General features: G+C 44.7%; 1 protein-coding gene across 1 annotated transcript; it reads left to right on the top strand.

Annotated features, from left to right (window-relative positions):
* Positions 1-814: 814 nt before the first annotated feature.
* WSB2 (WD repeat and SOCS box containing 2) lies at positions 815-22737 on the top strand. The gene is made up of 9 exons (XM_027862710.1): positions 815-867; positions 10234-10402; positions 13882-14126; positions 14310-14441; positions 16800-16900; positions 18010-18182; positions 18886-18996; positions 19107-19214; positions 20145-22737. Exons 1-9 carry the CDS (start codon positions 828-830, stop codon positions 20305-20307), a joined length of 1242 nt encoding a protein of 413 aa, XP_027718511.1. The 5' UTR covers positions 815-827; the 3' UTR covers positions 20308-22737.
* The last annotated feature ends 13 nt before the right edge of the window (positions 22738-22750 follow it).

The raw sequence follows: 22750 nt of genomic DNA, 5'->3' as shown, positions 1-22750 counted from the left end.
ATGACTTTTCCTAGTGCCTTCCCTTCTGAAATTATCGTCCAGTCACTGTGTATACATATATTTTTGCGCCCAGTTACCATTTTTCTCCCCAATAAGAACGTAAGCTCTTTGAGGGCAGGGACTGTTCTTGCTTTTCTTCGTACCCGATGCCCCGTAAATAGCAGGCGCTTGAGAGGTGATGGTTGGTTGGTTAGGGAACTGACTGATGAGCGCACGGCACATAGTAGGTGCGTAATAAATACTTGTTGATTGACTTCCTACCCAGCTGGATGGTCCCTTCAGCCCATCAGCCCCCTCCCATCATCTCTCCGGCCCTAGCCCTGGCCCCGCCCCTCAAGCACCGCTCCTTTCCTGGGGTCCTCCCCTGGCTCCGCCCCGTCTCGTGCCTCATCCTTCGCCCCGCCCCTTCTCCGGGATTCCGACCCTGCTGGCCCCGCCCCCGCCCCACCCCTCCCAGCCTCACCCCACCTCTTTCTCATGCACCACTCCCTCGCCCCGCCCCCTTATTCTCCTGTCCCATCATCTCCCCTCCCCTTCACCCCGCGCCCCCTCCCTGGCCTCGCCCCCCGTCCTCGCCCCCCCCCGCTAACCCCACCCCTGTACCCCCCTCCCGGAGGCGGTGCCGGAAGGAGGTGTCCTCCTCGTGCCCGCCCCGCGCCACGTGACGGGAAGCAGCTGATGGCCGCTCCCGCGGAGGCGGGAGGGGCGGCGGGGCCGGCGGGCGGGGTGGGCCCTGCCGGGGACACCGCGCCATGAGGGGTCGCCCGCGCTGACGAGGACCCGAGGAGGAGCGGCGGGGCCGGGCCCAGCGCCAGCCCCGCGGCCTCATGGAGGCCAGGCCCGGCGCGGGCGGCGCGGAGGCCGGAGGTGAGAGGCGGCGGGGCTGGGGTCCTCCCACGCCCCCCAGCTCGTGTCCACTCGGCGACCGCCTTCCCCCTCCCCCATATCCTGCGCACCCCAGTATTCTTGTCCTGTTGTCTGCACCCCCGTAACCTCCAGTATCCTCCCTGCCCTGTTGTGTGTACCCCAATAAAATCTCTTGTCCCCAGTATCATCCCTGCCCTGTTGTGTGTACCCCAATAATCTCCACTGTCCCCTGTGTCTTTCTTGCCCTGTTGTGTGCACCCCAATAATTTCCAGTCTCCAGTATCCTCCCTGTCCTGCTCTGTGCACCCCAATAATCTCCAGTGCCTTCACTACCTTCTCTGTCCAGGGGTGCACCCCAGCAACCTCTCCTCATTGGTCTTCTCCCATTTGCCTCCTTGACTGCCCCCCAGGGGCTTTCTTTTCCCAGGGTCTGTCTTTGTTCCCATTGGGTTAGTCATCACCAGTATCCTCCTTGCCTTATTGGGGGGACCCGGATAACCGTCTGTTGTCCCCCAGACTTCCCCAGTGTCTTCCTTCCTTCCCAACTTCTCTCATTTCATGGTGGCCCACATTATCTCCTTGAATTCCCCTTTTTTCCTTTACGGCTTTTCCCTCCAGGGTGAGTTTTAGGGTTTTGGTTTTTTTTTTTTTTGGCTTCAGTTATTCTAACTCACCTTCTTCCTTCCCAGGCCTTCCTCGGTGCCTGCTTACTTTCTCCCTCTCCAAGCCCCATTGCCCTTGTTCTCCCATTCTGTTCACCCCACAAATCCCTCCTCCTCTATGCTGTGTAAAACTCTCACTGTGATCTTTCATCCCTCAGTGGCCTTACCCCCAAATAGATCTTCAACCCCAGTATCTTCGTTTCTCTCTTATACCTATTGTGTATGCTCCAAAAGCCAACTCCAGTGGGATTCCATCCATATGTCATATTTCCCCCAAATAGCCTCCCTCGGTATTATGTTCAGCCTCATTATCTTCTTTCTAATGCCCTTTTTCCTTTCCCTGTAGTCTGTTCTTTATCCATAGGATGGCATAGGGACTGGTATAGGGTGAGGAAATTATCAGTCCCTACCTTTTCTGCCATGTGCAAGTCCTAGGGAGTTCCCTGATGCACTGAGAAGTTTAGTTACTTGTCCAGGGTCATTCTCACCCTTGGTAGGTCAGAAGCAGGATGAGAACTCGGTTCTAGGACTCCCCTCCCTACATTATACCTTCCTGCCTCTTTATCATCTTCATTATTCTTATCTCCCCAGAGTATTGTTTTAGTTTTCCTTCTAGCCCGTTAACCCTTCCTCCCTTCCCCCCAGTGTTGGTATAAGGAAAAACTTCCTCTCAATTAAAACTATCCAGAAGTGGGTTAGGCTGCCTGGGAAGGTGGTAGGTTTCCCTTCATTGGGTGTTCAGTCAGAGGCTGGATGTCCAGACCACTTGGTGGGAATGGTGTAGGTGGGATTCTTGTTCTGAGATGGATTGATGAGATGGTCTTCAAAGGCCCTCTCCAAACTCTGGAAATTCTGTAGTATCTTCCTTCTCCTAATATCTATCTAGTCTAACCCCCTCATTTCACAGGTGAGGAGACTGAGGCCCAGAGGGAAGAAGTGACCTGCCCAAGGTCACATGTGTGGGCTAACTAGTCTTCTGATTTCAGAGTCTGTACTCTTTCCGCTGTACCCTTCAGTATCTTTCTCAGAATATACCCTTTCCCTCAGTAGCCTGTTCAGCTTCAGTATACAGCCTTCTAATAAGCTCCTTCTTTAATGTCCTATGTGCTCTCAATAGCTGTTCTTCCTTGCCTCTTCATATGAGAGGTTAGACCAGATGATCTCCAGAGGTCCCTTCCAGCCCCAAATCTGTGATCCTCAGTTCATTCTGAAATTTTATACTGGGGAAATAAATCACTAATAGCTGCCATTTCTATAGCCCATCTCATTTGAGCTCAACTGTCCTGTGAGGTGGGCGCCTGTGATGGTGGTACCTCTCTTGATATATGTGCTACTAAAATTTTTATCCCTATTTTAGCAGTGGGGAAACTGAGGTCCAGAGGTAAAGTTAGGGAGGTAGGATTCAGACCAAGTGCAGGGCTATTTCCACCAAACCACATTGTACTCGAACATCCTTTCAAGGCCCTGTTCACCCCAACTCTTCGTACCTTCATTCTAATACCTTCTTCCCAAGATCCTGTCCACTCCCAGTTTTTGCCCCCACAGCCCACTGCAGTGGTGGCTTAGGTTGGGTTGAGGTGCAACTCTGAAGATGTTGTTAACTGCTCCCTTCCCTTCCCCCCACCAAAAACCCAAAACCAAACCAAACAACCTGGCCTCTTGTTTCTCACATCTGTTGATCAGATTTCCCCCAGAGGTTTGGTGGAAGCCAGAATAACCCTGCCACCTGCATTCTATCCCCCAGTTTTTCCATTGGCTGCTTTCCCCCAGGGAAACCCTTGAGACTGACAAGAAAAGCTGGTGGTGGGAATGAATTTTCTAGTTCCTTCGGAAACTAAATGAGGAAGAGGAAGATAGGGCGTCTTCCTCATTTGAGCTTTGTCTTAGTGTCAATGACTAGTTCTTTCTCCCTTTTGGTACTTATTCAAAGGAGAAAGTTAGCTGCTTATTTGAATTACTTCCAGGAACTGTGAGATGTAGGACCTCAGTCACTCCTTTAGTTTCCTGCACAATCCAGGGTATGTCTTAAGAGATTTGGTTACTTGCTAATCAGATGAGATGAAGTTATGTCCAGTGCCATATAAATGTGGCTTATTATGATTTCTGGTATCCCCATCTCAGTGGTTTACTTGGTAGTCAGTTTCTGTGTCCGGTAGTATAGCCTCAGAGGGGGAAGGCCTACTTCCTAGTCTTCTCGTTCTTGAACTTGAAGGGACTTTGGAAATCATCTAGTCCAGTGCCTTCATTGTTTAATAGTTGAATTAAAAAGCACTTACTAAGTGCCGACTGTGTTCCATGAGTTTTGCCCAAAGGGTCTTGGCCAAAGTCTCCAATAGGTAGTAAGTTGAACATCTCAGATTCAAACCTAGATCCTCTTGACATGGAATGCCCCCATGATTTTCTGCTGCTCTAGGATCCCGCTAGAGAAGACTAGATTTTTCCACATACAAAGCATAATCTATGTGCTTGCCTGTCACGGTACCTCCTGCAGTTAGGATAAATTGATATTACTTTTGATTGGTTCAGAAACTCAGAGCTTGCAAGTAGATAATCTTGTTTGGGGGAAGGGAAGTACAGATGAATTAATCCTGCTATGGCCATAAACCCTGAGCATACATTGAAACATGCTAAGACTGGTTTAGAAGAGAGATACGGAAGAAAACACAGTTAAATCAGATCTCAGGTCCCTTTTTACTTAAAAATGATTGAAGATTCCCCCCAGAGAACTTTTGTTTGTGTGGGTTGTATCTATTGGTATTTACCACGTAAAAGATATAAAAATCTTAGTATTATTATAAAAATATATTTGACTTTACAGATCCTCTGAAAGTGTCTTGGGGACTCCCAGAGAGGTCCTTGGATCATACTCTGAGAACTGTTAAATTATACTGTTTAGTCACCTGGGCTGGAAACCTAGGTGTCATCCTGGACGCCTTGTTCTTTCCAACTCTTCTCCACTCTTCCCCAGATATCCAGTCTGTTGCCTTTAAGTTCCAACTAAAATCTCACCTTCGAGAGGAAGCCTTCCCTAATCCCTCTTCTCTCCCCTCCCCCCAGGCCCCAGGCCCCAGGCCCCAGGGCCCAGGCAATTGAGGTCAAGTGACTTGCCCAGAGTTACACAGCTAGTAAGTGTTAAGTGTCTGAGGCCAGATTTGAACTCAGGTCCTCCCTACTCCAGGGCCAGTGCTCTATCCACTGTGCAACCTAGCTGCCCCCCTAACCCCTCTTAATTCCAGTGTTTTCTTTCTTTTAATTATGTCCTATTTATCCTGTCTCTAGCTTGCTTTTATGTATGTTTGTTTGCATGTTTGCATCTCCCCTATTAGGTTGTAAACTCTTTGAGGACAGGAACTGTCTTTTGTTTCTTTAGTGCTTAGCATTGTACCAGGCACAATAGTAGGTGCTTAATAAATGTTTGAATGAATGAAAGTTGGTGGTGACAGCATTATTCCAGAATATTTTGTTATTCTAATGAAAATAGGATTGAACTAGATAGAGTTGGGTTTTTAGGGGGAAGGAAGATGGAGAATTCTAACCACTTGTGTGCTTCTAGGACTACAAACACAAAGTGATTTGATTAAAAATAGGGATTGCAGGTAGATTTGTTGATTTTCCGTCAGGGCATTTCCCCTGGGGTGTTGTTGCTTTTTTAATTTGGGAGATGGCATTTTCTTTGTTTGCAAAGTGAGGTAAGTATTCAGGGAAATTTGTGGTGGTAGTTCTGCAAACTTTCCTGTCTGGGTTATCTGATGGTTTTCTTTTTATTTAATGCTTAACTGATGAGACTTTTTTTTGTTTTTGCCCTGGCCCTTAGCATTAGATGCAGCCAGGTAGAATGTTGCATTTGACAGCTTCTCCTTGAATTTCTCTTTTTTCTTAAAATACATTTTTATTGAAGTCACTTTTTTTTTTAAACCATAATCACCCTAATTTCCTCTAGATTCCTTCCACCTCACAGAGAACCATCTCATATAAGAAATTGTATTTTTAAACACAAAAAAGGGGGAAAAGAGCATATCTGATCAATACATCAGAAAATCCTGAAAATAGCCATTTGCCACACTACACCTCCCACCTCCACAAGGGATGGAGTTGAGGGTGTTTTTTCATATCTTTCAAGCAGGGCTTGTTCTTTTGTAATTTTGCAGCATTCACATTTGACTTGTTTTGTATGGTACTTTCCATTTACGTTGTTGTCATTGTGTGTATTGTTTTCTTGACTTTTTACACTCTGCTGACTTCACTGAGTCAGTTCATGTAAATCTTTCCATGATTCTCTGTATTCATCGTACACATCATTTCTTATAGCAAAGTCATATTCCATTACATTCATTTGCTGCTATGAATACTTTGGTGTCTATGGGGACTTCTTTTCAATGACATTCTTGGTACACAAGCCTTGTAGTGGAATCTGGGGGTCAGAGGGATCCAAAGGTGTGGACACTTTAGTCCCTTTATTTGCATAATTCCAAATCACTGATTCACGACTCCCATTTGATTTTCAAAAAAAAAAGTGAATCTAGCTTTATAAGAACTTGTTTCTTTTACTGCGTCTAGGATCTTATACTATCCCTGATGATTTTGTGGGCAGAGATGGTGGGAGCTTGTAAAGATAACAGAGATTCTAGTTCATTTTTCTTTTTAATCAGAACAAAGGGATGGCAAGAGATCTTAACATTGTTGACAGCAGGGTGCATTATGAGCCTCCTTAAGGTCCTAGAGGACAGTGGACTCTTACTTTGTATCAAGCTCAGTGCCTTGCATCCTTGCATTTGTTCACTTGACCTGATCATCCAAACAGACTCTAGTACTTATTTTTAACACTGATGCTGACATAGCCTTTCCAAGGAAATGAGTTTTTCCGGAATAGTTTCATCAAATCCAAGGTCTCTTGTTATGTTTATTGTATTTTTAAGTTCTATGATGTGACAGTCTTCTTTCCTAGTAACTACGGTTAGACTGGATCATAGAGCTGGAAGGTAGTAGCTCTGTGAGTAGAGAGAAGGGGTGGGATGGAGGAGATACTGTGGAAATAGAAATGACAGGATTGGGCAACTGATTGTCCATATGGGGTAAGACAGAGGAAATGAGGAGTCTATTATAACCTCCAGGTTATGAACCTGGGACACTGGAAGAGTGGTGATGCTTTGGATAAACATGGAGAATTTTGGGAGAAGCATAGGTTAGTGGGGAAAGATAGATTCTCTTTTGGACATGTATTTTAGATGACTCTGGGACATGGAGTTAGAAATTTTTAATAGACAATTGGAGTTGCTGGTCTGAAGCTTAGGGAGAGACTGGGACTGGCTGTATAGATCTGGAGGTCATTGACATTGAGATGATAATTAAACCTCATTCCCTGGGTGCTCATCATAGCATAGAGAACTGGTGTAAAGACTAGGACAGAGCCTTGGGGGATACCCACAGTTAAGACATTGATATGGATAAAGATTCAGGGAAGGAGACTGAGAAGGGCTGGTTTGATGGGTAAGGGGAGCACCTGGAGAGAGGATTGTTATGAAAGCTCAGAGAGGAGAGAGCTTGGTTAGTGGTGTCAAATGCAGCAGAGAGGTGAAGGTCAAGAAAGATTAGGACTGAAAAAAGACAACCAATTTTGCAATTAAGAGATCACTGTTAACTCTAGAGAATTAACTTTAGAGTTGAGTAATGAGGTTGGAAGCCAGTTTGAAAAGAGTTAAGAGGTGAGGGCCGAGGAAGCATAGACAATGAGTGTAGATAGCTTTTTCTGGGAGGTTGACTAGGGAGGGGTTAGGCCAGTATTGAACAGAGATCCTCCCCCAGATTGGCTGATGTTTGTTACACCACTGTTAGTGAGTACATAATAAGGCATTATGTAAAGAGTGGATATAATATCATTTGGAGAAAGAAGCGTTTGTAAATTATCAGACTGAAGAAAACGGAGTTGTTCCAAAAAACGCTCAACAAAATATGCATGTTTGAGATATATGTTGTCCAGTGAATTACTCATTTTATTCTCTTTTCATTTGTTTCTGAGTGTATTCTGCATATACAGATGAGTAAATAAAATAAAAGTTCAGATGTGACACATAGTGAACATGTCTGTATACACAATGTATATATCTTTAAGTGAATCAATATTAAAACCTGGATTTACTTAAAAAAAAGATTCTCTTTGCAAAAGAATTCATAGGCTACTTATAAATTGTGATTTCCCTTAGTACCTATAAAATTTGATTTGTCAAAATTCCCTTTCAATATAATTTTTTAGGTATACACCTCTTATATAAAGTGAGAGATAAGCTCTGTATTATATGCGTATTTTTACATTATAAACAAGTAGCCATATAGGTCAAAAATTGTGAATTTACTAAATTACATATATGTGAAGATATACACACACATATGCACATACATTTAATAATCTTGTACCCCTCCACTAAGGTTGTGCCCTGACGCCTTATTGTAGTGTGGAGATATAATCCGTAGTGTAAGGAGTCCTGAGATTTTGAGCTCCCTCCCCCATTTTGTGATGAGGTGGAGTTACTTAGCCAAGGTCATGTAGGGCGGGCATTCAGTGGGAGGAGAGCTGTGACTCAGACTAAGGCCTTTAGACCCCACCTCTTCTCCTTTTTCTGCTACATCCTGGCCAGTTCCCTGTTTAAAAGTCTCTGCCAGTGGACTCTGGGAGGCCCTTCCAAACTTGAGAGCCTTCAAGTTTTGGCTTGTGACAGCCTTGTTCGGTTCCATCATGAGAATGTTAGCTATTGGGCAATGCATTTTTTGGCTGTGGCCATTCATGAAAATCATCCACATATTTGGAGGAGTCCAAGTTCAGAGCGGAGAGGGCCCTTAGATGTCATGTAGTCCAGTCCTCTTGATTTACAGATGAAGAAACCGGGGCTCAGAGAGAATGGACTTTCTCAGAGTGGTACAAGTTTTATGTAGCAGAGCTGGGTTTTGAACCCATATCTTACTACTCCAAGTCCAGAGCTTTTATCACCAGATCGCTCGGCTGTACGGGGAATGCCTGTGCTAACTGAGTCACAGGTCTTTGGAAACACTGAAGTCAGATAAATTAAGTCAACATCAGGTAAAGGTTGAACCATTAACTGTATGAATTGTAGTACAAGTATAAGGAGCAGGCTGAATTTTAAATTTGAGAGCCTGTGTTTCCAGATCAGAGTCTGAGCTAGAAGGAACTGAGGAGGCCTGTTAGTCCAGGCCAGACCTGACCAAGAGGCCCTTCTATGACATCCCCAATGAACAGTCATCTACATTCTGCTTGGTAGTAAGGATCAGGAGTCAGGAAGACCTGAGTTCAAATCCTGCCCCAGACCCTTACTAGCTCTGTGATCCTGGGTAGAGGCCCTCTCTCGACCTGTTTCCTTATATGTAAAATGGGGGAAGTGATAGCTGCCTTACAAGTTTGTTGTGAGGATTAAATGAAATACCATGTAAAGTGCTTTGCAAACCTCAGTGCTCTATGATTGCTAGCTATTGTTAAGACCTCCAATGAGAGCAAATTCAGCTTCTAAAAAGACAGCCCATTCCACTTAGCAGAGCTTTCATTGTTAAGAAATTCTTCCTAATCATCCTAAATCTTTATCTTGGCAGCTTTCCCCTTTGATCTTTGTTCTGCCTTTGAGACCAAGCAGAATAAGGCTACTTCCTTTTCTGACATAATAATCCTTCAGACCCTTGATAACTGTTATGTTTCTTCCCAGTCACCTCCAGATGAGAACTACCACATATCATACAGTTCTCATTTGGCATGTTCCTAAGTCCTCTAACCATTGTAATTGTAATCTGTAGAAGCTCCACCTTGTCCCTGCATTTCCTAAAATATGGTTTCCAGAACTGGACTGGACACATTCCAGAAGTGGCCTCAACTGGGCCAGAAATATTCTGGAACCCTTCCTTCCCTCATTCTGGATGCTTTGCCTTTGACTGTGACCACCTAGGATGGTGCTAGCATTGTCAACTTTCATGGTGTATGGCCAGCTTATATGTTACCTAGGAGTAGCTGTTGCCCTGCTGGCATTCAGGTCCATGGGGTTTATCTGCCAAATGAGGAGGTTCGACTTTCACTTCTGTAGTCCTGTGATCGCCTAGGAGCGGTGTGGAATGTACAGTAAAAGTGGCCATACTCCCATTTCAACTTCCTGAGTGCTGAAGAAGCCGAGGCAGTATGGGAACTCGAGATTCACTTAGGCCTTTCCTCCGTGTCTTTGTGCTTTTTTATTGATTACAGATGTCACAGGTCCCTGGTTCTCTTCAGGACCGTGATTGGAATAACGACATGAGAAGGCCTTTCTGTTTGTTTTTCCAGGGTCTTGAAGTCTGCAACATGCTTAACATTCTAGTGCTTCATGTTTTTCCCCTGCTGTTTTCCCCTTTTTGGCGTTCTTAGGTAAAGGAATCATTTGGCATTCATTCATTAGTAATAGGCACTTGTACAGAGGTGCCATGTACAAAGGTTAAGTCATGGCTAACTGGTAGTCTGCGCTGGCCAGAGTTTGAGTAATGGGGATGGAATGTGATTTGTGGCTCCTGTTTATTGCTGTGGGACATTGAAATAGAAGAGCCCATGAAGGAAGCAGGATATTTATAGAATTTCTGAGCCAGTTAGGCAGTGAGAATGTGTTCTTTGGGGCTCCAGGTTCAAATACAGCATTGGTTAGAAGTGAGAGTATTTCAATCATGATGCCATTTTCTTCCCCAGAGGTTCCTTTGCTGCTGGCTGAGCTGAAGCCAGGGCGCCCGCACCAGTTTGATTGGAAATCCAGTTGTGAGACCTGGAGTGTTGCTTTTTCCCCTGATGGTTCCTGGTTTGCCTGGTCTCAAGGACACTGTATTGTTAAGCTGATTCCATGGCCCCTTGAGGAACAGTTGTAAGTAGTATGCCATCCTCTCCTAGAAGGGAAGGGCTTTTCAAAATACTAGAGTGGTTGGTTTTGATGATTTGTAAACGCATGTCCCCTTTAAACCTTTAAAAAGGAATCCTTTCTTATGTATTCCCTGTGGAACTGGGGGGGGGGCTGAAAAATGGCCCAAAAATTGGGAACAGTGATGGGGAGGGAGAATTAATATCCCATATAACCATATTAAGCATTTGCACAAACACCCATTATGTACCTATTATTTGCATGGCATCCTTAGGTATAATTAATCAGTTTTTGATGCTAAGTACATAAGGCTGTTTTTGTAGGTCCTAGATTTAGAGTTGAGTGGGACCTCAGAAGTCTTCTTGATTGACTCCCTCATCTTATTGTGGATGAGGAAACTGAGTCTCAGAGGAGGTATGGTCAAACAGTTAGGAAGTCAGAGGGATGGTATTTGAACTCAGGGTTCAGGCTTCAGAGCTAACATTTTTCAGTGTATTGTTGTACCATGTTAAAGTACTAACAGTTTTGATGTTGGCCAGATTCAGAAACCAGGAAGTCAAAAGTTGCTAGTAAGTGTTATGGAATCAGTAGATTCTACAGTTGAATTCCTTGAACTCCTCCTAGGCCAAATGCCCCTCTTTCTGGGTCACTGATTTTGCCTGGGCTGGCTTGCTCTCTGCAGTAGTCCTGATCCTGAGAGCCAGCTGTTTGTGTGGCTTTTACACATGGAACTTTAGAAGCTTTTGTTTCCATAAAACTTATTTCCAAAATAAGTCTTTTGTTTCTGTTCCTTTCCCTCTCAAAATTAGCCACTTATTGCTAAGTCTAGGTTAGAGGAAAAAATATCAAATTAAGATTTGAGAGAATTGGGCTCTAATTCTAGCTCTTCTCACTTCTTAGCTGTGTATCCGTGGGCAAGCCAGCTAACTTCTGCAAATGGAGATTTTGGTCTCTTTCTCTAAGAAAGTCTTGAAGTTAAATGAGGGCAAATGGGAATGGGCTGTGATTTCCTTGTAAGAACATAGCCACAGGTATATCCTCTTTGAATGGAGATGATAGGTGAAAATCTGGACAGATAAAAAGTTAGTTCAGCAAATTAGTATTTGCTTACTTTATAGAAGAATTCACCACGTGATTCTTTAAATGGCAAGATCACAGATTTTTTGGGCAGGAAGGTATGTTAGAGATCATATAATCTAACTTCCTTGTTTTACAGATGAGGAAAATGAGGTCCAGAGAAGTATTTCTCTGAGTACGTTTAGATTGTACAGTTTATAAAATTTGATTTATGTGAGGGTTTTCAGGAACATGGTTTTTGCCTGAAGAGAGGAATCTCTGCATAGAAATAGGAGACATACTTTAAGATAACTGGACCTGAAACTCTTATGAGGCACTGAGCCTCACTGTAGCAGAATGAGGAGTGGAAGGATGGGTTCAGATCAGTTTGACCACCTGTGTGTCCTCATGATCCTCCGAAATGTTGAAATTTTCAGGGTCGCAGGATACACAGAGATAAACTCTAAACTTCTTGATGTTTTTCAGTGTCGATTCTGTCCATGTAAATAAAGAGTTAATATTCAATTGACAAACATTTATTGAGTTTGTCACTATTTGATGGGTGCTGGGGATATAAAAACAAAAACCAAAGAAATGTTTCCTGCCCTCAAGGAGCTTACATTCTATTGGGGAGAAACAGTGTGCACATAGGAAATAAAATACAAAATCTACATCAATTATTTTCTGGGTGTAGGGCACAGGGCTAATATGAAGGGTCCAGGGAGCACAGTGAGAGGGTAGGGGGAGAGTAGGATAGGGACAGAGGGAGGATGGGGTCGGCACTGATGGGTATGAAAGCACATGGTGTAGTGGTCAAGGAAGGGAATATCTACCTCAGTAATCTGTAACTCTTGAATTCTAAGTGGGGCCTAGGACGGTGGATTGTCAGTCCCTTTATAGTAACTGTATGTGGATTGGATTCTCAATCCCTAAGCAAGAGATAGAAGGGCCGGGTGGAGAGCATGGAGGGAGGACAGATGGCGGAGTTCTGTTTCTAAGTCTTACTCTTCTTGGTCAGTTCAATGCTCCGTGGAATCCTGGGCTTGACCTCCACACCTGAACCTGGCTAGCTTTGCCCCAGAGGCCACTCCACAGTAGATTATCTTCTCCTGGTTGGGGAAAGTTCAGAGGGTCTTTGACTGGAGGGAGAAAGCTGTCTAGGCATGTGACGAGTCTTGGCGTCTGCCTGATGGTCCAGGTTGTAGCTATGGGGTGAGACATGTTTGAAGTACTGAGGCTCCAGTCCTCAGGCCAGCCCAGCTCTGCCCCAGGGCTCATTTCGGTGGGGTATGGATTCTGTCCCCCTGGTTGGGGGAAGTTTTGGAAGTTCTCTGTTCTTGGATTTGAGAATGGAAGCAGAAATCAACTTCAGCAGGTTTAGATTAAAACCTGGGGAAACTGGTTTCACATAGTTTGTGTTTTTGCTTGGTCGTGGTCTTTTATGTGAGATGATGTGTCCTACAGAACACTAGATTGGGAAACAGGCCTGGGTTCTGGTTCTAGTTCTGTCACTGACTAGCATTGCAACCCTGGGCAAGTCATCTGACCTTTGGAGTCCCTTTTATCTCTAGAATGTTCTGTAATCTCTGTAGCTCTAGGGTAAAACTGTCTTCATTGGCCATGCCCCCGGTTAGACTCTATCATAGAGAAGTCAAGTGAAAGACGTTCATTTATTAGCACGGTGGAGAAAAGAGAGGAAGTTAACATTTGCCATATCAGCTGCATTAGCAAGGACAGAATTTTCTGTTTTTGGGTCTTTCTAAGCCCGATTAGAAACTTATTCTTCATTTTTATTTTTTGTCATGATTTGTGTAATACAACAAAAGAAACACTTCCATATATAAAGAACGAGTCCAGAGGTTTCCTCTTCAAATCCCCACTAGGTCTAGCTTGTTCCCTGTGGAGTAGAGTAGCTCCATATCCAGGCCCAGAGTGTCTGTCAAACAGCTTTTCCTTGGGAAAAGAAAACTGCATTTTTCCTTTCCACACTCCCGACTCCAGAGAGCTGCTTGGACAGGGACTTATTTGGTGACATGGCTAGACTTAGCCCAGGCCAGGGGTGGGGAACCTGCGGCCTCGAGGCCACATGTGGCCCTCTAGGTCCTCAAGTGCAGTTCTTTGACTGACTCCAAACTTCAGAGAACAAATCCCCTTTGTAAAAGGATTTGTTCTGTAAAACTTGGACTCATCAAAAGGTCGGACCCAAGGCCCTAGAAGGCCACATGTGGCCTCGAGGCCGAAGGTTCTCCACCTCTGGCCCAGGCCTTCCTGTAGGCTGTGGTGAATGGAGGTGAGCAAAGGTCAGTAAAACTCTCAGAAGGAGTGAAAAGGAAGAGTCATCCAGCCCACTTGTTCTCGTGTAACTTTAAATATTTAGAAATTCTAATGTCAAAAGTAAGGAATCATTAAGAAATTGCTTCTTCCTGCAGCATCCCCAGAGGGTTTGAGCCTAAAAGCCGAAGCAGCAAAACAGATCCCAAGGGGCGAGGCAGTCCAAAGGAGAAGACGCTGGACTGTGGTCAGATTGTGTGGGGTTTGGCCTTCAGCCCGTGGCCGTCACCACCCAGTAGGAAGCTCTGGGCACGAGTCTGCCCCCAAGCACTGGATTTCTCTTGCCTTATTCTTGCTACAGGACTCAATGACGGGCAGATCAAAATTTGGGAGGTGCAGACAGGTAGGTAGGAAGCCCATGGGGAAGACTGAGGCCACAGGCAGGGGGCTGACCCATTTCTAGGGGGCCCTGGCTGCTGGTTTGCCTATAGTTGTAGCAGTGACCTTCTTACTCGCCGTCTATAATAAAATGCTGCCAGTCACACCCCCAGCGCAATTGACTGAATGCCCATGTTTCTGTCCTTAGGGCGACTGCTTTTGAATCTGTCTGGCCACCAGGATGTGGTGAGAGATCTGAGCTTCACGCCCAGTGGGAACTTGATTTTGGTTTCTGCATCACGGGATAAAACTCTTCGAATTTGGGACCTAAATAAAGATGGTATGGATGTGATGGAGCTCCCTGAGTTCATAAGAAAATGCTGGCCATTTTTCCATCTGCGAAATGGAAAAATATATTATCTGGATCTAAATCTCTTTTAGATCCTTGATAATAATGACTGTGCTGGACCCAGGGCTTATGTTTCTTATTAGAAATAGATATTTAAAAAAAAAGAAACCATTAAACTCCTTGAAGTGCATTCCAAGCTTAGCGTAATTTTCCTTGGATAAAGGGTTTCATCTTTTTAGGGAATTATGCCTAGAACAAGGTTCCATAGAGGGAGCTATCAGTGTTGGTCCTTAGTTGAAAGGAGAACGTTATAAAAACATATATTTGCATGCTCTTTCCTTCCCCAAAGGAGTAGTGGTGGGGGAAGGAAGAGGTGGTGCTGTGAGGGGCAGAGAACTGAGTGGAAGCACACTCCTCCCCCTCCCCCAGGTATTCCTGGCAGAGCCGAGGCTCTGGCTTCCCACTTGTGGCCAGGTGACTGTCTTTCTTCACTGCACCATTAAAAGGTTCCTGCTGCTCTATCACAAAACCAGGGAAGGCAAGGGGAGTGCTGTGAAAAACCACCTGATGCTGTGGGTGGCCTCGTGCTCGGCACTGTGGGAGGCGCTGCCCTTCATAATTTAAAACAGGCAGCTGTTAGAAACTTGGGACAAATGAGACGCTGATGGTAGGCCTCAGGAGAAAGGCCTCGTGCAGTTTTAAAACTGGAATGATTCTGGTGGTTGGTTCTTTAGATGCAGACTGTAAATGCCGTTTAAGAGTGAATTGTATTTTTCTTTTGTTTATAAAATCCCGATTCCAGGTTACCTTTTGTCACAGCCATTTTGGTTTCAAACGGATTGGAAATAATGCATTTTGTCTGTGTGATAGAGTTGTTCTAAGTTTTCAGTACATTTTCATTTAAATGCTATTTCTATATATTCCTATCATACAACTTTAGTTATTTAAGTTTAAAAGTGTCCCAAAACATTATGAAGATCCTGGTGAGGCCTCCAGGTAGAATGAAAATTCAGAATGTTGTCAGAATGGATGGTAAGGCTGGCATTCTGTACAAGTCAAGAATAAATTTAGTTTTCTGAGACAGGGAGTGCAGAAGGGTAAGTATATATTTAAAGTGGCATTCTGGGAGAGTAATCTTGGATTTTGAGGACCAGATTGAGAGATTAGAAACCACTGGGTTCAACCACTTTTCTTTAAAAATGAGGAAACTGAGGGGCAGCTAGGTGGCGTAGTGGATAGAGCACTGGCCCTGGAGTCAAGAGGACCTGAGTTCAAATCTGGCCTCAGACACTTGACATTGGCTGTGTGACTCTAGGCAAGTCACTTAACCCCAATTACCTCACCAAAAAACAAAACAAAACAAAACCAAAAAAAAAAACCTGAGGAAACTGAGACCCAGGGGAGGTCAGCAACTTGCCAGAGGTTAGGCACACATAAGCAGTGTGAGCAGAGATATGTGAGCTGCATCCCCAGACTCCACATGGGTCAGAGTGAGGAGGAGCAGTAGCTTTTATGTAAGCAGTGTGGGAAAGCTCTCGAAGCTTTGGACCAAGGGGGTGTCAGGGTGAGGAAGGGAGATCTTTGAGGAATGCGTGGTGGCTGGAGGGTGACGTGTGGCCTCAGGCAGAGCAGGGCCTACAGGGCCAAGGGGGGAGGGGTGGTCAAGGACCTCCTGGGGAATGGGGGAGGAGGAGTGTCTTGAATTAATTGTTTTTCTTTGAAAAACTATAGTGAAGTCAGTGATTCTTCCACGGTTATACAGTCTCCTTTATCACTCCTCTGAGGGAAGTTGCATAAGCATATTCATCTATGTCATCTTTCTGAGGAATTGATAACTTGATCTTATAACTTGAAGGTTAAAATGTGTTATGGCCATACACAATTTTTAACGAATTTTTCATAATCCAGTTAAAAACGGTGTTATTTACCAGTAAAAAGGGGACTTAATAATGAAACATTTAGAGTCTGGGATTTGAACGTGATTTTTAGAGCAGTGAGAAACTACTCTGTTAAGGGCTTTGTGAAGTAAGGAGTAAAGAAACATTCTGAACGGGGCAGCCATCGGAGGTTACTTGTGAAGGAAAGACTGGTGGCCTTGAAAAGCACGTTTTGCTCCACAGCTCTCTGCAAAATGTGTCTGTGATTCCCTGTGGGAGCATTTGGCCTACTTTTCATGTTTTCTGGTGACTTAACTGAACGTGTGACCAGATTTAACAGTATTAAGAATCTCCCGTTCTGTCGGTGGAGGTTGGGCTGGCTGTGATGAGGGTGTGGAGCCCCGGATGCTCCTGTCGCCATTTCCAGTCTCCCCCACAACCTCGTCACTGTTTGCTTCTCTTTCTCTGACAGGCAAACAGATCCAGGTGCTGTCTGGCCATCTGCAGTGGGTTTATTGCTGTTCCATCTCCCCAGACTGCAGCATGCTGTGTTCTGCAGCAGGAGAGAAGTCTGTAAGTCGCCAGTGTTAGGAGTTGTTCCGCCACTGCCTGAGGTCAGCCAGAATAGGGGTCTGCCGCTGCTCTTTTGTGGGCTGGCGAAGAGACAAACTGGGTCACGAAAGGCACAGGGCCACATGTTTTTGTGGCCTGCCTGCTGGCCTCTGTGCCTTGACAGCTGCCTTAGGCCTCCTGGCCAGGGTCTAAAGGGGAAGTCCCTGCATGTAGGAGGCACCTGGTGTTAGGTGAAGGGAGTAAAGCTGAGCCTTTCTCCAAAGGAGAGCTCTTTGTTTGGCATTTTAACAGAAGCGAGCTCTCCGAAATGTTTACATAGGGGCTCAGAGTTTAAAGTGAGGACGTGGATGTGAGCCCATCTTTTCCATTTCACTTGATGTGGTTACAGTTCACTAATAGGATCCAGGTCCAGAAACACTCTTTAATGGATGTTTTATGTGATAAAGTAATGAAGTGCTCTTTTAGCTTGGCTCGGAAACTTTACATAGGCAAGTCAGTGATGGGAGACCCATCAGAAAGAAAATCAGGTTTGGGTTTGGGGGTGGTTTGGTTTTGTTTTAATGCTGCATTTGTATGGAGTCTTGTGGCATACTCACACAGCTGGCTTGGGGAAGACCAGAGCTGTGTTGGCTGATAACTCAGATTTTCGGGAGAGGGAGACTCCCCCCAGCCCCACTTTGGTTCAGTGCTACTCCTAAGGTTTAGCTTAGCACGCTGATTGCAGAACCATCCCCCATGGGCCATGAACAGCTGGAGTCAGGTTTGGCTTTACAGGGTGCCAGGGCTGCCAGAGGACTCTGGACCACTAGGGAGAAAGGTAAAATCCTGTGCCTTTGACACAGTGAGAACATACTGTTCTGCTTCTGCCATCAGAATCAGTAGGACTTTGGTGGGCTTAGCCCTCACCAAGGTTCGATTTGCTGAAGCCAGCTCTACTCAGCCCTTGGAGATTGTAACCTGGATAGGTGGTGGGTGCCAGGGATTCAAAGCCATTGGCTTGATTAACCTGTCTTCCTGAGGCCAAGGGGAGAGCGATGGGGAGCCTCTGTCTTTTCTGTGAAAGCCCTTCCCCATTCTTGTCTGCAACTGAATGATGCTCTTTTTTTCAGGTTCTTCTCTGGAGCATGCGGTCCTACACATTAATCAGGAAGCTGGAGGGGCATCAGAGCAGTGTGGTTTCTTGTGACTTCTCCCCTGACTCTGCCCTGCTTGTCACAGCTTCCTATGACACCAGTGTCATCATGTGGGATCCCTACACTGGAGAGAAACTGAGGACCCTTCAGTAAGGACCGCATCCCTCCTCAAAACTTCCCAGTGGGGTGGATGATGTGAGACCTGCTTTGGAGCCTGCTTGTGAACCTTGTGGTCTGAGGCAAGGGATGGGACGAGCAGAGAAACCCTCGGGGAGAAAGATGTTTCATGAACGCTTCTCTGCATCAGGGGTGTGTGTGTGGCGGGGCGTCGCTCGTGAGCTCTCTGGCCATCTCTGTTTGGACGGGCCTGCCCGACTTTAGAGTTGTCGTTGGGGAGCGGCAGAGTTTTAAGATGTTCACTAGCAAAGTAGGGTTTTCTGAGCTCAAACCATGGTTTCCAAAATGAATTGGGGTGTTCCTGAAAACTTAGGATTGACTTTTTTTTTCTATTTTACATAACAAATATGGTTCACAATGTAATTGTTACCATCATAGTTGGGGTAGAAGATAGTTGTGTAGGGTTATTCAGTGGAAATGTGATCTTTGACACAATTTACATAAGGAAATGTGTCCTTTACCAAAACGTTCATATCTTAACCCAGGTGGAACACTGTCGGCTTGTTAGAATTTGTCTGTGCCTTTTCTGTTAGGACAGACGCCAGGTGTGTGTCTGTCCTTTTTCGGACCACAGCTCGGGATTTTCACTTGGAAAGTTTGCCTGTTTGACGGGAGGAAGTGAAGAGAAGGGTCAATCACAACTCCAGCGCATCCTGGTTCTTTCCCTCCCTGCAGGCATGTGTTAGACTCTCAGTTGGATTATACCCGTGATGTCCACGCCAGCTCGCTGAGATCAGTGCGCTTCTCTCCAGAAGGCTTATACCTTGCTACAGTGGCAGATGACAGGTAACGGGTGGATTACCCCTGAGGGAGTCTGCACACATCTTCAATTCTGTGTCTACAGTTTAATCTCACTTAGTCACTAAGTAATAACCTTCTATTTTTCTTTCATTTAGACTGCTCAGGATCTGGGCTTTGGAACTGAGAACTCCAGTTGCATTCGCTCCTATGACCAATGGTCTTTGCTGCACATTTTTTCCACATGGTGGAATTATTGCCACGGGGTGTGTATATCTCTGACTTGAACAGATGGGGTGGCTGTTTTTACGGAGCACCCTATGTAGCTCTGTGGCTTATGATGGAAAGAAATGAAGGAGGGGACTTCTTATCAGATGCGGGGGGGAGGAGATCCATAGCAGAATATCAGCCTCAGCAACTCAAAGATCATCTTTGAAGGTACCAGAGGGGTTGTGAGCTGCCTCATTGGAGGGTGTGCATATGTGGGCTCTGGATGAATTAATTTTAGTTTAATGTAGTGAGATGTCAGTATATAAGATTATATTTGCTTTTCTGCCACATTACCTAATTAATTAACTTCTTTTTTACCTGGAAGACTTAATAGTGGTATAAGTGATAGTGGTGGTAGACAGTTGTATGTCCTCCTACTGAAAGGCCACAATATTATAAAATGACATAGAGTTACGTGGAAACTTAGGATTTAGAGCAGTGGTAGGGGATCTGTAGCCTCCTAGGTCCTTAAGTGCAGTCCTCTGACTGAATCCCAATTTTACAGAACTGGCCACTGTTAACAGAACAGTGTTTACAGTGACTTGTTCTGTAAAATTTGGATTCGGTCAAAAGGCCTCACTTAAGGACCTCGAAGGCCACCTGAAGGCCGTATGTTCCCCACCCCTGATTTAGTCTAGCCAGAAGTAACTTTCTTAATTCATTTGGTGGCCATCTTCCTGCTTACTGCTGGTTCAGTAACCCAGGTTTTTGGGATTGGCTATATTGATAGACATATGGTCATTGGAACACAGATACATTAACGAGGATTGTGCCATGCTACAGATTCTAGTGCAGACTTTTTGCATTTGGCTATCATGCTGTTTCCCAAATTGGAATTCGAATCTGCCTTTTTTACATGCAGTCAATGTTATTCCTGCTTAGAGGCTTGAAAAATTCTTAGCGCCGTGGTTTTTGTTTCCTTTCAGGACAAGAGATGGCCACGTCCAGTTCTGGACAGCACCCAGGGTCCTATCATCACTGAAGCACTTATGTCGGAAAGCCCTTCGGAGTTTCCTCACAACTTACCAAGTCTTAGCACTGCCAATACCCAAGAAAATGAAAGAGTTTCTCACATACAGGACCTTCTGAGCCAGGCCCCTCGGCTCTGCTCAAAAGACAGAAAGAGAACCTCCTAGTAACAGGATTAACCTTTCTGGCAAAGGTGGTGCTGAAGTCATAGAATGGAAGCAAGATGGGCTTATAAACTGTGATTCCTCTTCAAGCAGAATTGTTTTGGATTGTAAACATGCAGTTGATAGACTGTAGCAGGGAAAAAAGATCCTGGTGGACTGGTCAGTGACCTTTTTATCCATAATGTTCGAAATTAGAGGAGGCGGTTCTATTGCCATGGCTCCAGAGCCTTAGTTTAAGTTGTCTACTTATTAACAGCACAGTTTAATTCTCTCTGTGTCTTGATTTGAAGTGCAGTTAATAATGTTGTTTTGTTTGTAAAAGTAACTGGGCCTTGAGCTCTCTTTAGTGATAAAGTAAAGATAATCTCCCTCATTGGGAAATTGGACTGCTGCCCAACACTTGTCTCAGCTGAATCCTTAAAAGCAGTGGTAGCTAAACATTTCAATTGTCCTCTTGCTCTTGGTTCAGAGTATCAGGGACCATGCCTTTGTTTAGCCAAGTGCAAATACTTTTAATTTATAAAGTCAAGTTTGTCATTGTTTTTCCTCTGCTTTTGACTTTGACAAACAAGACAGGGGTGGGGGGGGGGGGGGGGGGGGGGGGGGGGTGGTCCTTGGGTATGAGTGATCATCAGAGCTTAGCTGAATGAACAGGCTATTTAAATCAAAGGGTGTGGTGTGGACTGATGAAGACATCATAATTGGCTTTTAAAATGGTGGTGTGCATGTAAAGGAGGAAACGGTGTTAAGATTACAGTAAGGGTGCATTTCTAATTGCATGACTCTTGTCCTTGCTACTGGTTTTTCCGTGGTTTACCATTAACAACATATTTATTTGTGCTTTCTGAACATAAGTTGTTTAAGGTACAATTTTGTGTTTCTCAATGGTAGATGAAAACCATGACATAACCGCAACAGCTGTACATCAAACTTCATAGCTGTATGGAGGCATCTGGTTTTTCATTGTTTCAACTGGTATTTTTATGATATATGTATGAGATCAGTCTTTGCTGCTTAACTCAATTTCCAACCCTGCCTCCCCAAATGAAAATAACTTTGAGGTTCAGGTTTTTCCTCCAATCAGTTAATCAATAAACAGTAAGCACCTGCTATGTGCCAGGCAGTCCCTGCCCTCAAGGAGCTTACAACCTAATCTAATCCTTGATTCCAAATTCTTCAAGACCTTTTAAACTGTAATATTTGCATTTCTTTTTAAGGAAATGACACATTGTTTTCCTTAGACCCACCATTTTATCTGTATTCATTGTTTCGGTAGAATGCTGGCATACTACTACATTAGTCTCTTTAGGGCCCTTTCATCAGAGGGATGGACCATTAATGCCTAGTTTGGAGGAGAGAGTACAGCCTCAAGTCGAGAGACCTGGGATCATATTCTGCCTCTGACACTGTGTGGTCCATGTGGCCTTGGGCTCACTTCACCTCCTGGGGTCTCGGTTTCCTCCTCTCCTAGAAGAGAAGTCCTCTGAGAGCCTTTCTGCTCCAGATCTGTGATGTGGGAAACATGACTGCTGAGAGAGGGAAGCGAAGCCACGGCTTTATTGTGTGGGGAATCATGAAAAAAAAAAAGGTTTATTTTAAACAGGGGTGATGTTTCTATCCTGCCATCCAAGGACCCAAGTATATTCATCACCTCCCAAGAGGCTTCAGTACTTCATGGAGCTGCATTGATCTTCCTGCCACCAGCACTAACTGGTACCCCTTCTGCAGCTTCGTGGAGGGGCTGACAAGCTCTCCAAGAGCGGGGCTTGTGCCCTGCGGCACAGTCACCTTCATACTGTGATGAGGCATAAGAGGAAGATAGTGGAGGCCACTTCCTAAGTAGTCTTAATAAAACGGGAAGCCCTTATTTCACAGAATGTATCGTGAGAGGCTTTACTAGGTAGGGAGTACAAAGTGGAATCGACACTTCCCCCTCCCCTGTGGCTTCTGATGAGGAATCACGGAATTTCTTTTGGCTGACAAAGAATTGATTCCATCTTCTATCTGTTGAAAGTTTATGCTACCAAAGTTCACAAGATCTAAGACCCTTCTATTAAGGACCCAAGTCAACATCCACTGTTGAGTTAAGGAGAACTTTTATCAATAAGTGAGCCATCTAATTTACTAATTCCTTAGAATATGAAATGCAGCAAGATTATCATTGAAGCAGTATCTTGAGCACGTAAGACTAAAATTTATGTGACTAATATTTCAGGTGTCCCATGTTCACAAGTGATCTTCATACAGCCACTGGTACCATGAGGAATAATGTAAACACCAGTTGTATTTTAAATCCTTTTCCTTCCTTTCTACACTACAATTAGGAAGCTGCTTGTGACTTTTACGATTCAAGGATGAGAAATAAAAGTCAGTTTTTTTAAAGTCACGTGATGTTGCCT

The sequence above is a fragment of the Vombatus ursinus genome, unplaced genomic scaffold (genome assembly GCF_900497805.2).
Source record: "Vombatus ursinus unplaced genomic scaffold, bare-nosed wombat genome assembly UNPS02001287.1, whole genome shotgun sequence".
Classification (NCBI taxonomy): Eukaryota; Metazoa; Chordata; class Mammalia; order Diprotodontia; family Vombatidae; genus Vombatus; species Vombatus ursinus.
Note: the sequence above shows the minus strand (reverse complement) of the source record. Positions and strands in the feature narration are given on the sequence as shown.